This window comes from Hypanus sabinus, chromosome 11, assembly GCF_030144855.1.
Source record: "Hypanus sabinus isolate sHypSab1 chromosome 11, sHypSab1.hap1, whole genome shotgun sequence".
Taxonomy (NCBI): domain Eukaryota; kingdom Metazoa; phylum Chordata; class Chondrichthyes; order Myliobatiformes; family Dasyatidae; genus Hypanus; species Hypanus sabinus.
Window position 1 is genome coordinate 49759919 of NC_082716.1, and position 14760 is coordinate 49774678.

At 41.5% G+C, this 14760-nt stretch overlaps 1 protein-coding gene across 1 annotated transcript in view; it reads left to right on the plus strand.

Annotated features, from left to right (window-relative positions):
• The window catches only part of frem1b (Fras1 related extracellular matrix 1b), a 177876-nt gene that overhangs the window by 78088 nt on the left and 85028 nt on the right, over positions 1-14760 (plus strand). Inside the window, exon 16 of the mRNA XM_059983517.1 lies at positions 1876-2070. Within this exon, the coding sequence (XP_059839500.1) occupies positions 1876-2070 (195 nt within the window). The remainder of the gene's footprint in view (positions 1-1875; positions 2071-14760) is intronic.

Here is a 14760-nt window from a genome sequence, read left to right on the forward strand (position 1 = left end):
TTTTCAGTCTCCAGAGTGTCTTGACCTATGGTCTATTCAGCAATGGCTCTATGCTGTGACATATTTAGGGACTGGAGAGGTTGTTCAAGCTACTTCACTTCCGCCACGAGATTTCTGAACAGGCCATGAACACTTCCTCACTAATTCTCATTGCACTAATTATTTATTTTATTTCTTATTGTAATTTTTAGTTTTTTTAATGTCTTGCACTGTACTGTGGCCACCAGACAACAGCTTGCCTACCATAAGCAGTGACATTAAGCCTGAGATGATTCTGACCTCATGGATATCATTAGTTCTCAAAAACATTGTTATTCATTCCTTGTACAGATCACAACTCATTCCTTGTACCCTTTCCTTCCATTTATTTTCCTTCAATCTGTGCTTTGGATTTTTTGAAAATAATTATTTTTATTTGTTAAGTTTTGTTTTAATGTTTCTTCTGTTTTACATATTTTGTACTAACATTGACATTTTATTTGTGTCACTTTGAATAATTTGAAGTTCCCTGAAATTTTAAAATTCTTTTTACCCTAAATGCGTAATTATCTTTGTATGGATATTACTCTGGGATCTTCTCCATTTCTCAGAGAATGACAAGGCAAGAGATTGTCACAGAAACAGTTTGCAAATGCAGCAGAATTGCTTAATGCGAAGTTCACCTTTCCTGAGGCAGGCAATGGGGCATTGCACCGATTTCCCCTGTGCCCTAAAGGAGGCAAGGCATCTTCAATACATTTGACCTAGGATTCTATTTCTCCTCCCTGAAATTTTAATTTTACTTCACTTATGTTTGCCAGCAGCAGCATGCAAATCAGCAAAATCTGTGTCTTTTAAAACACAGGAACAGCTTTTTAAATGTGCTGCTACATACATCATTTGACCCCACAGCATTCCTGCATCACCTGCAGGCCTATTTTCTGCTGAGGGTTTGAAATAATGGACTGAAATGAGCTGCATTCAGCCCTAGCACCTGAACTCACTGCCTGTGGCATCCACCTACCTGCACTTGCGCGAACGTGATGCAGAAGGTAAACTGAGCTGACGTTCCGTCCCTGGGGACTGGGTAGTACTCTATAGTGAAGCTTCACTCTTTTTCACTACAGGCATGCTAATAAGATGATAAACATGAGAGAATCTGTAGATGCCGGAAATCCAAAGCAACACACACAAAATGCTGGAGGAAAGCAACATGCAGCCAAAACATTGCTTGTTTATTCATTTCCATAGATGCTGCCTGACCCGCTGAGTTCTTCCAACAGTTTGTGTGTGATGCACCATCAATAACTCTCGGAGACATGAGTTAAGGTAGGCTTTTATTGGCTGGAAGAAAGCACAAGCAGCAAGCGACCACCACACAACATCCTGGAGACTGAGGAAGGGGCTGTGCCTTTATACTGGGGTCGGTGGAAGGAGCCACAGGAGCAGTCAGCAGGGGGGGGGGCGTGTCCAGACAGGTAGTTCACCACAGTGTGTGTGAGGCTAATAAGATGCCCGCTGAGACCTAGAATGCACTAACAGCTTTTGACAGTGTATATATAATTCTAAGTTATTAACAATGTTGTAAATAATGCATTCAAAAACAAATAAAACACTTTGAAATAATAAAGTGATAACTACCTTCTCTTTTCAGACCAGGAGTCAGATTGAAATGGATGAGATGACGTCTATCACTGAACTTGTCCAGATCCATTCTAGGAGGTACTTGCCTGTGAATGGCTAAACCTCCATCAAACCCAACAATTTGCTGCACAATAAGTTAATAAGTCGAGATAGAAACTTACTTAAAGTCACCTGGGCGTGCTTGGGACATTAGTTTTAGTTGAGAATATTGATCCACAGTGATGCCAAGCATTAATCATCTCTTCTTCCTAGGTGGTGAAATAGGATATAGTCCTTGTGTGGACACTGTAACAATAATCGTCTCTGATGCAGAAAGTGGCACGGTGGATGGCTGCTGTTACGACAGACCTCTTCCGCCACCAGTACCACTCCATGGCTCTCTCCCTGTCTATGATCTGAACATCACTGTAATGCCAGTCAACAATCAACCTCCAACAATTAAAGTCGGTTAGTCCACAGTCTTGTACATCTGTAAATAGTTTGATGACATGCAGATTTTGTTGGTGTAGTTAGAAAATTGGGGAATGGATTAGAAAAACTGCAAAATCATGTTGTTGTGGTCATTATTTCATTCAATTTTCTTAAATATTTCAAAGAATATCTCTCTGCTCTTTTATCTCAAATTGCAATCTATATATAGTCTTTGGAGTGCAGTATATTGGAATATAGGACATGGAACAACACGGCAGAGAAATAGGCACTTCGGCCCACAATGTTATTCTGAACCAACTAAAAAGCAAATCAAAAACACCTGAATACTAATCTCTCTTACCTCCACCATGTCTATATCCCACCATCTTCCTTACATCTATGTGTCTATCCAAAGTCACATAAAAGCCTCTGATGTTTTTGTCTCTACCATCATACTAGGCAGCGTATTCCAGGCATCCATGATTCACTGAGTAAAAACTTACCCCCTCACCTTCTCTAACCTTCAATGCATCCCCTCTGGTGTTCGACATTTCAACCTTGGGAAACAGATGCACACCGTCTACTCCATCAATGCCTCTCATAATCTCATAAACCTCTATCAGATCTCCCCTCAGCCTCTGCTGCTCTAGAGAAAAGAACCCTAGTTTATTCAGCCTCGTGTATAGCTCATACCCTCTAAACCAGGCAGCATCCTAGTAAACCTCTTCTTCACCTTTTTCAAAATCTCAACATCCTTCCTATGGGGGTGGGGAAGTGTAACCAGAGCTGTATTCAATACTCCAGGTGTGGCCGAATCAGAATCTGATAAGGTTGCACTGTAACCTGTTGACTTCTGAATTCGGTACCTTGACTAATAAAAGCAAGCATTCCATAAGCTTTAACCACCCCATTGACCTGTGTAGCCACTTCCAAGGTGCTACAAACTTGGATCACAAGATCTCTCTACTCAGTAACACTGTTAAGGAACATGCCCTTAACAGTGTATTGCTTTCTTGCATTTGCCCTACCAAGGTGCAACACTTCACATTTATTGGGGTCACATATTCTGAGATGATTGTTTGCATTTCACTCACTTCAACCTGCCCTCTCATCTTATTTCATTATTTAGTTTAAAACAAAGTTATGAACTATTTGCTTCTTATACAGTTCTAAATATCTTGGTGACCATTTCATCTGTTGTAGATGGGAATAGGTGCTAGTAATTATGGTGTGGGCCTATTTCTATTGATATATAGCCTGTTGTGATTTTAGAGCAGGCTAAGTAAGCAAAGAACACTTTGGTTTAAAACAAGCAAATGCATATTAAAATATTAAAGCATATTAAAACATAATGCAGTTTATTAGCATTCATTGTTGTCTACCGAGTAAAATTAGACCAAAAGACCATAAGACAAAGGAGCAGAATTAGGCCATTCATCCTACCAAATCTGTTCCACCATTCCAGCTGATTTATTATACGTCTTAACCACATCTTCCTGCCTTCTTCCTGTAACCTTTGATACCCTTAATTATCAAGAACCTATCAACCTCCTCTTTAAATATACCCAATGACTTGGCATCCACAATCAGCTGTGACACTGTAATGCACAGATTTATCACCATATAACTAAATAAATTCATTCTCATCTCCATTCTAAAGAGATATCCCTCTATTCTGAGGCTTTGCCTGCTATAGGAAACATCCTTTCCACATCCATTCTATCTGGGTCTTTCAATATTCTATAGGTTTAAATGAGATCCCTCCTCATTCTTCTAAACTCCAGTCAATAGAGGCCCACGGCCATCATACCTCATATGTTAACCCTTTCATTCCCAGAATCATTCTCGTGTACTCCTCTGGACCGTCTACAATGCCAGCACATCCTTTTTTTTTGATAAGGGACACAAAAAAGTACACAGTACTTCATGTGTTGTCTGACCAATGCTTTATAAAATCTCAGCATTACATCCTTGCTTTTATTTTCTAGTCCTCAAAAGGAATTCTAACTTCACATTTTCCTTTCTTGCCATTCAAACTTCAATTTAACCTTCAGGGAATCCTGCATAAGGGCTCCTGATCCACTTTGGATCTCCTACACTATTTTACATCTGCCACTTCTTTACCCATTCTCCCAATCTAAACCCTTCTGTACACTCCCTGCTTCCTCAACACCACCTGCCCCTCCACCTACCTTCATTTCATCTGCAAACCTGGCACAAAATCATCAATTCCATCAACCAAATTATTGACATATAATGTGAAAAGAAACAATCCCAATATGGACCCCTGTGGAACTCCAGTAGTCACTGGCAGCTAACCAGAAAGGGCTCCCTTTATTTCCATGCTTTTCCTCCTGCCAGTCAGCCAATCTTCTATCCATGTTAGTATCTTTCCTGTAATACCTTGGCCTTTTATCCTGTTTAGTAGCCTCACATACAGCACCTTGTCAAAGGCCTTCTGAAAATCCAAGTTAACAATATGCACTGACTATCCTTTGTGAATCCTGCCAGTTATTTTCTCAAAAAATTCCAGAAGATTTGTCAGGCAAGATATCCCCTGAAGGAAACCATGTTGACTTTGGCCTATTTTATTATGTGTCTTCAGATACCCTAAAACCTAATCCTAAATATGGACTAATATCTGCCAAACCACTGGTCAGGCTAACTAGCTGATAATTTCTTTCTTTCTGCCTCCCTCCCTCCCTTCTTAAAGAGTGGGGTGAATGGACCAGTAAGCATCCAAATTAGTGGTCACCAAACTAAATTGTGTTAGCTCATTTGCTTGACTTCCTGTTTCTGCTTTGTTTTCCTTGGCTAATGTCCTTTAAGAGTCCCAGACATGGTACAGTTTGAATCTTTATCAAATTACATTTACCAACCTATATTCCAAAACCAAATTTATATGTTCACAATTCCTTACAGCAGCATTGCTTTCAACATGTATCCAACTTCTTCTGCCCTGATAATTTATCTTTTATCAGACTAAGAATATTTGAGTACCATAGTTAATTGTGTAGTTTCTTACTTCCCATGGGACCTTCATCATTCTGCAGATGAACTGGATTCAATGTAATTGTATCTAGTTTAGGAGATCTGATAACTGTAAAATGTATAATCTGATGCTTGCAGTAACATGATACAGGGAGCTTTGATTTTATACAATTCTATCCCCAGTGAATGAATACTTTGTAATAATGCTCAGCCCCAAATAGTTGTAAATGGTTCATTCGTAATGCTGAACTTGAACAGCTCAAACATTTACAAGGAAAGTATACCCATAAACAGACAGTTTATTTTCTTCCTGGAATAAAGTCCTATTCCATAATGTCGGTATTATAGATTGCAGTACTAAATTATTTTATGAAGATGAGGGTTAAAAATAAAATTATACTTGTGTTTAGGTTGGATAGTCACCAAAGAGAAAGCAATAAATCTTTTACATAGGAGCAGAAATAGGATACTTGGCCCATTGAGTCTGCTCTGTCATTCCATCATGGCTGAGTTATTATCCCTCTCAGCCCTTCTCCTGCCTCCTCATAAACTTTGATGACTAAACAAGAACCTATCAACCTCCTTTTTAAACATACTCAATGACTTGGACTGCACAGCCATCTGTGGCAATGAATTCAGCAGCTTCACTACCTGCTGGCTAAAGAAATTCCTCCTCATCTCTGTTTTAAAGATCTCATCTCTCTTTTCTGAGGCAGTTCCCTCGGTTCCTATTCTAACTCATAATAGGAAAGATTCTCTCAACTTCCACTCTATTTTGGCCTTTCAATATTTGATATGTTTCAATGAGATCATCCCTTCATTCTTCTAAACTTCAGTGAGTACAGACCCAGAGCCATCAAATGCTGCCAATATGGCAACACTTACCTTCTTGTAATCATTCTCAAGAACTTTCTCTGTGCCTTCTCCAATGCCAGCATATCTTTTCTTAGATAAGGGGTCCAAAACTCCTTCATTACTCCAAGTACGGTCAAACCAAAACCTACCAACTCAGTATTACAAACATAGTACAACTGTGGTTGTCAAAGGAAGTCAAAACTAATGTAACAGCAAAAGAGAAGGCATATACCTGATGTACCATCAATAACTCTTGGAGACGTGAGTTGAGTTAAGGTATGCTTTTATTGGCTGGAAGAAAGCACAAGCAGCAAGCAACCACCACACAACATCCTGGAGACTGAGCAAGGGGCTGTGCCTCCAATCGCCTTTATACCCGGGTCAGTGGGAGGAGCCACGGTCGGTGGGAGGAGCCACAGGAGAAGTCAGCGGGGGTGGGGGGGGGGGGGTTGTCCAGACAGGTATATGTAGTTCACCACAATACCAAAGCACAAATTAGTGGGAAGACAGAGAATTGGGAAGCTTTTAAAACCTAAAGAGAGCAACTAAAAGAATCATTAGGAAGGAAAAGATGAAATATGAAAGCAAGCTAGCAAACAATATCAAAGTGGATAGTAAAAACTTTTTCAAATATGTAAAAAATAATAGAGATGAGAGTGGATAAAGGACCGCTAGAAAATGAAGCTGGAGAAATAATAACTGGGGACAAGGAGATAGCAGGTGAACTAAATATTTTGCATCATTATTTGCATATTTTCCACGCTGCTAAGTGGAAGACACTTAGCAGCGTGCCAGATGTTGAAAGGTGTGAGGGAAGAGAAGTGAGTGTAGTTACTATTACAAGAAAGAAGGTGCTCAAAAAGCTGAAAGATCTAAGGGTACATAAGTTACCTGGACCTGATGAACTGCATCCTAAGGTTCTGAAAGAGGTAGCAGTAGAGATTGTGGAGGCATAGTAATGATCTTTCAAAAATCATTTGGTTCTGGCATGGTGCTAGAGGACTGAAAATTGTAAATGTCACTCCACTCTTTAAGAAAGGAGGAAGGCAGCAGAAAGGAAATGATAAACCATTTAGCCTGACCTCAGTGGTTAGGAAGATGTTGGAGCCAATTGTTAAGGATGAGGTTATGGAGACACAGATAAGATGAGACAAAGTCAGCATGGTTTCCTTCAGGGAAATCCTTGCCTGATGAACCTGTTGGCATTCTTTGAGGAATGCAATGGATGTTGTATATTTGGACTTTCAGAAGGCCTTAGACAAGGTGCCACACATGAGGCTGCTTACTAAGTTAAGAGCCCATGGTATTACAAGAAAGTTACTGGTGTGGTTAGAACATTGGCTGATTGGTAGAGGTGCTGTCAGTGACTAGTGGTGTTCCGCAGGGGTTGGTGTTAGGACCACTTCTTTTTATGCTGTATATCAATGATTTAGATGATGGAATAGATGGCTTTGTTGCCAAGTTTGCAGATGATTCAAAGATGATACGAAGGAGTGGCAGGTAGTTTTGAGGAAACTGGTAGGCTGCCAAAGAACTTCAACAGATTAGGAGAATGGGCATAACAGTGGCAAATGAAATACAATGTTGGAAAATGCATGATCATGCACTTTGGTAGTAGAAATAAATGTGCAGACAATATTCTAAACATGGAAAAAATCCAAAAATCTGGACTTGGGAATCCTTGCACAGAACAACCTAAAGGCTAACTTGCAGGTTGAGTCAATGGTGAAGAAGACAAATGTAATGTTAACATTCATATCAAGAGGTCTAGAATATAAGAGCAGGGATGTATGTGATACTGAGGCTTGTAAGGCACTGGGGAAGGCTCACCTTGAGTATTGTGAACAGTTTTGAGCTCCTCATCTTAGAAAAGATGTTCTGGTATTGGAGAGGGTTAGTGGATGTTCACAAGGATGATTTAGAAGAATGAGAGGGGATCTCATTGAATCCTTTCGAACATTGACTCTGTCTAGGCCTTTCAATGTGGAAAGGATGTTTCCCATGGTGGGGGAGTATCAGACAAGAGGCCACAGCCTCAGGATAGAAGGGCATCCATTTAAAATAGAGATGCAGAGAAATTTCTTCAGCCAGTGGGTGGCGAATTTATGGAATTTATTACCACAGGTTGCTGTGTAGGCCAGGTCGTTGGGTGTATTTAAAGTGAAGATGATAGGTTCTTGATTGGACATAGCATCAAGGGTCACGTGGAGAATGCTGGGGAGATTAGCTGAGGAGGGGAGAAAAGGATCAACTATGATTGAATGGTGAAGCAGACTTGATGGGACAAATAGCCTAATTTTGCTCCTATGTATTATGGTCTTAATCAATTCTAATGCCTCCACAATCTCTTCTGCTATCTCTTTCAGAACCCTGAAGTGTAGTCAATCTGGTCCACTTGACCCATTTACCTTCAGACCTTTCAGCCTCCCCAGAACCTTCTGCAGAGTAATATCAAATACATTCACTTCTGCTCCCTGACACTTTCGAATTTCTGGCATACTGCTAGTGTTTTGCACAGTGAAGACTGATGTAACTTATTAAATTTGTCCACCATTTCTTTGTCTCCCACTACTACTTCTCCAGCTTTATTTCTCAGTGGTCCGTTGTCCACTCTCATCTCTCTTTTTCTCGGTCTCTATCTCTCAAACTTTGATATCACTTTACCTTCAGCAGTTGCCTCATCCTCCCTTTAGAACTCTTCATACATGTGGGTAGTATCTCTCTGCACATTTTGAACTGACCCCAGAGACTCCAGCTATTTCTATTTTGTCATCATCCCTGCAGTGACCCCTACCAATCAACTTCTGCCATCTCCTCTCTCAAGCCTCTGTAATACTGATGCATCTGACTTTATATTCTCCCTCTTAAACTATAGGGTGAATTCTATAATATTATGATAACTGCCTCATAAGGATTCATTTACCTTAAGCTCTTTAATTGGATCTGGTTCATTACACAACACCCAATCCAAAATTGCCTTTCCCCTGGAAAGCTCAACCACAAGCTGCTCGAAAAAAACTATTTCATAAGCATTCTACAGACTTCCTCTCAGGATCCAGCACCAAACTGATGTTCCCAAGTTACCTGATTATTGGAATCCCCCATGACTATCGTAATTGTTGTGTATGTGGCCTGGTTACACAACAATGCTATTAATAAAAACGCTGGAGACGGGAGCTAAGGTTCATGGTTCTTTACTGGCAGAAACTGAACTCGGCACACAAGTACAGATCAATACATGCCTAATAGCACATGCAGCGACATGTCCCTACAACATGAAGGACATATAATAATAATATAATACCATATAATAATGTCCCTTATTATGCTGTAGGCCATACAGTACACTCCCCTTTTATTTTAATAGTGTATCAATTGTTTTTTTACTGGGTCACTATGCTAAACAAATATGTCTATTTTTAGCATACAAATATCTACCATTTGTTTAATTAGTAATTTAATAATATCAAATCATAACAAAGTAACATAATAATATCAAATTATAAGAAGCCCCTTTTTTCCTTTTGTTTTTTTTTAAACTTTTTTAGTTTTGGTCTAAGACCCATCTATAACTCAAGTCTCTGGGGAGATCTCCTCTGCCTCTCCGGGTAACATCTGTCCTGAAACATTTGCTTTGGGGAATGAGTCTCCACAGGTACATCAGGTGTGTCATCAGCACTGATGACAGGTTTATCTGAGGAGGACGCTGATGTAGTCACAGCAGGAGAGTTTGCTTCTATGTCAGGGGAGTCCGGGCAAAGTGTTGTGTTTTTCACCTGAGCATCCAGGATTTGGACCAATGACGTCTCCATACGTTCTCTCCCACCTGTACACTCTGTACATCAGTGGCCCGTCTATGGCAGAAATTGTACCCGGCTGCCCCTTTTCAATCCGGTAATCACGTGCAAGAACTGACTGTCCCACACTGAAGCTTCGTGTTGACTTAGCATTCAAGTGTTTGAACTATCTGTTCTCCACATCAAGTCGTACATCTGGCTTGAGAAGATCAATGCGGGACCTCAGGTTTCTGTTCAGAAACATCATCGCTGGAGTCTGGTTGTGGCTGCATGTATTGCAGTATGATCGGTAAGAAGGAAGTTGTCTATCTTGTGTTGTAGTGGTTGATTTTTGCTGTCCATTGCCTTGATGGCTTTCTTGAATATCTGCACAAACCTTTCTGCCAAGCCATTTGTGAATGGATGGTAAGGAGCCGATATAAGGTTCTGGATTCCATTGTTCTTCACAAAACTTTGGAATTCTTTGGAGACAAATTGTCATCCGTGGTCTGTGCAGATTTGTTCTGGTACACCATTCCTGGCAAACATGGCCCTCAGAACTGTAAAGGTCTTTTCCGTTGTGGTTGTCTTCATTTTGATGACCTCTGGCTATTTGGAATGTGCATCAACAGCAATTTAAAAAGAATGAGTCCATGCGAAGTCGATGTGCACTCATTACCATAGTGATGAGGGCCACTCCCATGGATGGAGAGGGATTTGTGGTGGTGTGTTCTGGATCTTTTGGCATCCAGAGCAGTTCTTAGTCACATCCTTAAACTGTTTATTGATTCCTGGCCTCCGCACATAGGCACGGGCAAGACCTTTCATCTCCACAGTACCCAGGTGCCCGTCGTGCAGTTCCTCCAGCACTCTGGTGCGTAGCTTGGGAGGAATCACAACTCGTGAGCCACACATTAGTGTTCCCCAACACACGGACAACTGCTCCTTCCTCGCTGAGAAGGCTGGAAACAGTGTGTTACCATGCACTGGCCATCCCTTTACCATGATATCATACATTTTTGACAACATAGGGTAATTATGTGTTTCCCTTTCAATGAGGCTGTTTGTCACTGGTAATTGTTCAACTATTGTCGTGTGAAAGACCTCTGCTGAATCCATTTGTGTAGTTATCTCAGAAGTCAGCAGTGGTAAACGTGACAAACAATCTGCGTTGCCATGTTCCTTGGTCCCCTTGTGTCCAATGTCACACCTGTGACCTCCTCAGAACAGAGACCATCACTGCAGCCTTTGTGCTATCATCACTGGAACAGCTTTCCTTGGGTTGAAGATTGACATGAGAGGCTGATGATCAGTCAACAGGGTAAACTTTTGACCAGACAGATAGTGACTGAATATCTTGACTGCCCACACCAGGCTTAAGGCCTCTCTGTCAATCCATGTGTAGTTGAGTTCAGCTGAAGTAAGCGTTCTTCAGGCAAAGGATATTGGTCTTTCTGGGCCATCTGGAAACTTGTGCAATAACACAGCTCCTACTCCATGGGGTGAGGCATCACAAGCTGTTTGGATTGGTAAGGTGGGGTCAAAGTGCACGAGCACCCCTTCTGAAGTCTTTTAGTTCCTTGAAACACTTTCTCACAGCTCTCAGTCCATTCACACTGTGTTCCTGGCAGTAATAATGCATTTAGTGGGTGTAGGACTGTGGATAGGTTATGCAAGAACTTGTGGTAATAGTTCACTAGTCCAAGATATGCTCTCAGCTGAGGCACATTTTTGGGTGGTGGTGCCTTAAGCACCGTTTCTATCTTGTCTCGAGACATGTGTAAGCCATCCTTGTTGATCACATGCCCACAGTATGAGATTTCCTTTTTGAAAAACTCACATTTCTTTCTATTAGCTCTGAGCCCATATTCTCGTAACCTGGTGAGCACTTGTTCAAGGTTAGAAAGATGCTCCTCGTCATCTTTGCCGGTGACAATGATGTCATCCAGGTAACTCTGAGTCCCTGGAATCCCCTGCAGGACCGGGTCCATTGCCCTTTGCCAGATTGCAGGAGCTGCTGCTATCCCAAACACCAGCCTGTTGTACTGGTAAAGTCCTTTGTGTGTATTTATTGTCAGGTATTTCTTGGATGTGTTACGTACCCCATAACTGAGTCACTTACCAGCAAAGATAGAGAGGTCTGTTGAAGTCTGATGGTACTATTTTTAACAGTATTTATTGATAAAAGTACACAAAAATAATATCAATGCAAACATACAGACAATATACATCATCAATACTAAGTCTAAAAGCGCGGGTATAATAATAATCACTAAGAAATAGCTCTGTCGTTGTCTAGGGGATAATGTATTGTCCGATGGAAATATAAAAGTCATTCAAGTTCATGCAGGCTGCAGCCTTTGGTTGGAGTCAAGAGAGAGAGTTTAAAACTTACCCATTCCTTTTATGATGTCAATCCTTTGAGAGTCGTTGGGGCTGATTTCTCCTTTGTTTTAGCTAAAGCTGTTCTTCCATGGTAAGGCCCACCAATTCCGAGGCAAATGGACGCACGTGGGCTGTCCACCGGCTGTCGCTATTACGCTGTTACAGGATTTCTACCGTTTCTTCTGGTGCGTCTAAAGGGGCTGTTCCCCAGACCCTCTTTTATCCTGACTTACAGGGTCTCAGATGTCAATCAGGTCGGGATGATGCAATCCCTCCACCAACCCCCTCTGATCATTCCCTGAGGGCTTCCATGAAGTACAGTACTCAATACACAATTCTGTCTCCAAGAGACAATGGCCGTTTTCCATGGCTTTGTATCGCTGAGGGCCAAGATATTCCAAATGTCTCTCTCTCATTTCCTGGATCTCCTGACCTGAATTAATAGCGATCTTGCGATTCTCGAAAAGGAGGGGGCTACTTTGGACCCTTCAGCCCCTCAGAGTTGGGCACAGGCTTAACAGATGCTTCATTGATTTCCATTTGGAGATAAGCCTGGCTTCAAATCAATATCTGTGAAATGTTCCCCTCGTGAGAGGGAAACAAAGATGTCTTCAATACAAGGGAACAGATACTGTACTGTGCGGAGAACTGGGTTAACAGTTACTTTAAAATCATCATATATGCACACCTTGCTTGGTTTTCCTGGTTTTGTGCTGGAGGTTTTCTTCATCACTGGAACAATAGGTCTGGCCCATTCACTCCAATCCACCTTTGACAGGACTGCAGTCTGCTGCAGATTTTTCAGCTCAGCCTCTACTGTAGGACAGATTGCATATGGCACTGGTCTGGCTTTGTGAAATTTTGGACATGCATTTTCCTCAATCTCAAACTTTGCCTTCATGCCCTGAAGTGTTCCTCTTCCTTTCATAAACACTTCCTCAGAGTCAGCAAGTGTTTGTGACAGTCTCTCAGATGTAGCCTTGCTGCCCTCCTTTGCTGACACATCTAGTGCCTTGATGGTGTGCCAAATCAACTGGATTTTCCTGAGCCATTCACATCCCAGCAATGGTGGTCCTCTAGTTTTCAGTACGTAGAGGTTCAGTTGTTGTGTTTTATCTCTGTAGGTCACTGCCACTTTAAATTTGCCTTCAGGATGCACTTTTTGTCCTGTGTAAGCCTTTTGTAGAAGTTTAGTTCATTTCAGAGTTATGTGCGAAAACAGTCATTTGTAGTCGTGTACAGTGATCATTGTTAAAGCTGAGCCTGTGTCCAACTCCATTTTCAGTCTCACGCCTGCCACTTGTGGAACTCCTCATTACTCTTCGATCATCTGTCTCTTTCACGCTGTGAAGTTGCAGACAAGACAATTCACTTTTGCCAGAGTCATTTTCATCAGAACTGCCTTCTTTAATTTTATGTACCTTGTTGTATTTTCCTTTCTAGGGTTTCTTGTTTCTCTGTATTTTGCCCTTTTTCTGCTATCGACTAGCTTTGCTTACTCTGCCAATGTGGCCCTGTTTGCCACAGTTTCTGCATTCTTTGTCTTTAAACCAACAGTCATCCGGGTCATGTGACCTGTTCCCACAACGATAACATTTCTTTCCTTCAGTTCCATTCAGTGACATTTTATTTGTGGCATATTCCAGAGATTTTTGTTGTATCTTGGAAGCACCCCGTGCTGCTGTTTCTGTTGATATTGCAATGTTTAGTGCTTTCTTGAATGTAAGGTCTCTTTCACTCAGAAGCTTCTTCTGTGTGGTTTCACAGTGCATGTCACACACTAACCTGTCCCTCAATGCCTCCAATAGACCAACTCCAAATTGACAATGTTCTGATAATTTGCGCAATTCAGCACAATATTCAGAAATGCTTTCATTTTTGCTCTGATTCCAATTGTGAAATTTATATCTTTCAGCAACGACCAATAGTTTGGGGTTTAAATGATGTGGGAGAGTACCTACTATTTGTGAGAATGTTTTGTCAGCTGGCTTTTCAGCTGCTAACAAGTTCAGTAGCAGCCTGTATGTTTTTGCCCCCATAATACTGAGCAAGACGCTGGCTTTCTTTTCATCCTTAGCACCATTAGCCTCGCAATTTATCTCCACTCTTTCAATGTAAGTTACCCAGTCTTCAATGCCACTATCGAATGCTATAATGGTTCCAATCATCACCATCTTTGTTATGTTAATTAAGCACTGTTCTCCCCTTATTTTCCTTTTTGATTCATGTGTTCTTTTTGCTGGTGCCATGACTGAACTCCATCTAGATGTGTGTGTCACTCCTTTTTATCTCCCTTCTGGGGCAAGCAGATCCTCAGGCCCTGGGATTCAGCGCCGGCTGTGGTTCCGGCTGGATGTGCTGCAACTCCGACTATGTCTCTTGGTCTCCCGACGTTCCCAACCCCGGCTGTGCTCCCGCTTCCTTTCGGACTTGCGGCCTCGCTCTGCCTCCTTCTCCCGCTCCTTGTCTCATTCCTTGTACTCTTCCTCCAAGTGTCGTTATCAATTAAAACACAGCGTTCCAATAAGATGTAGGTTCACTAACCTCATCACCAATTTGTTGTGTATGGTTCTGGTTACACAACAATGCTATTAATAAAAACACTGGAAATGGGAGCTAAGGTTCATGGTTCTTTACTGGCAGAAACCGAACTCAGCACACATGTACAGATCAATACACACTTAATAACGCATGCAACGACATGTCCCTACAACATAAA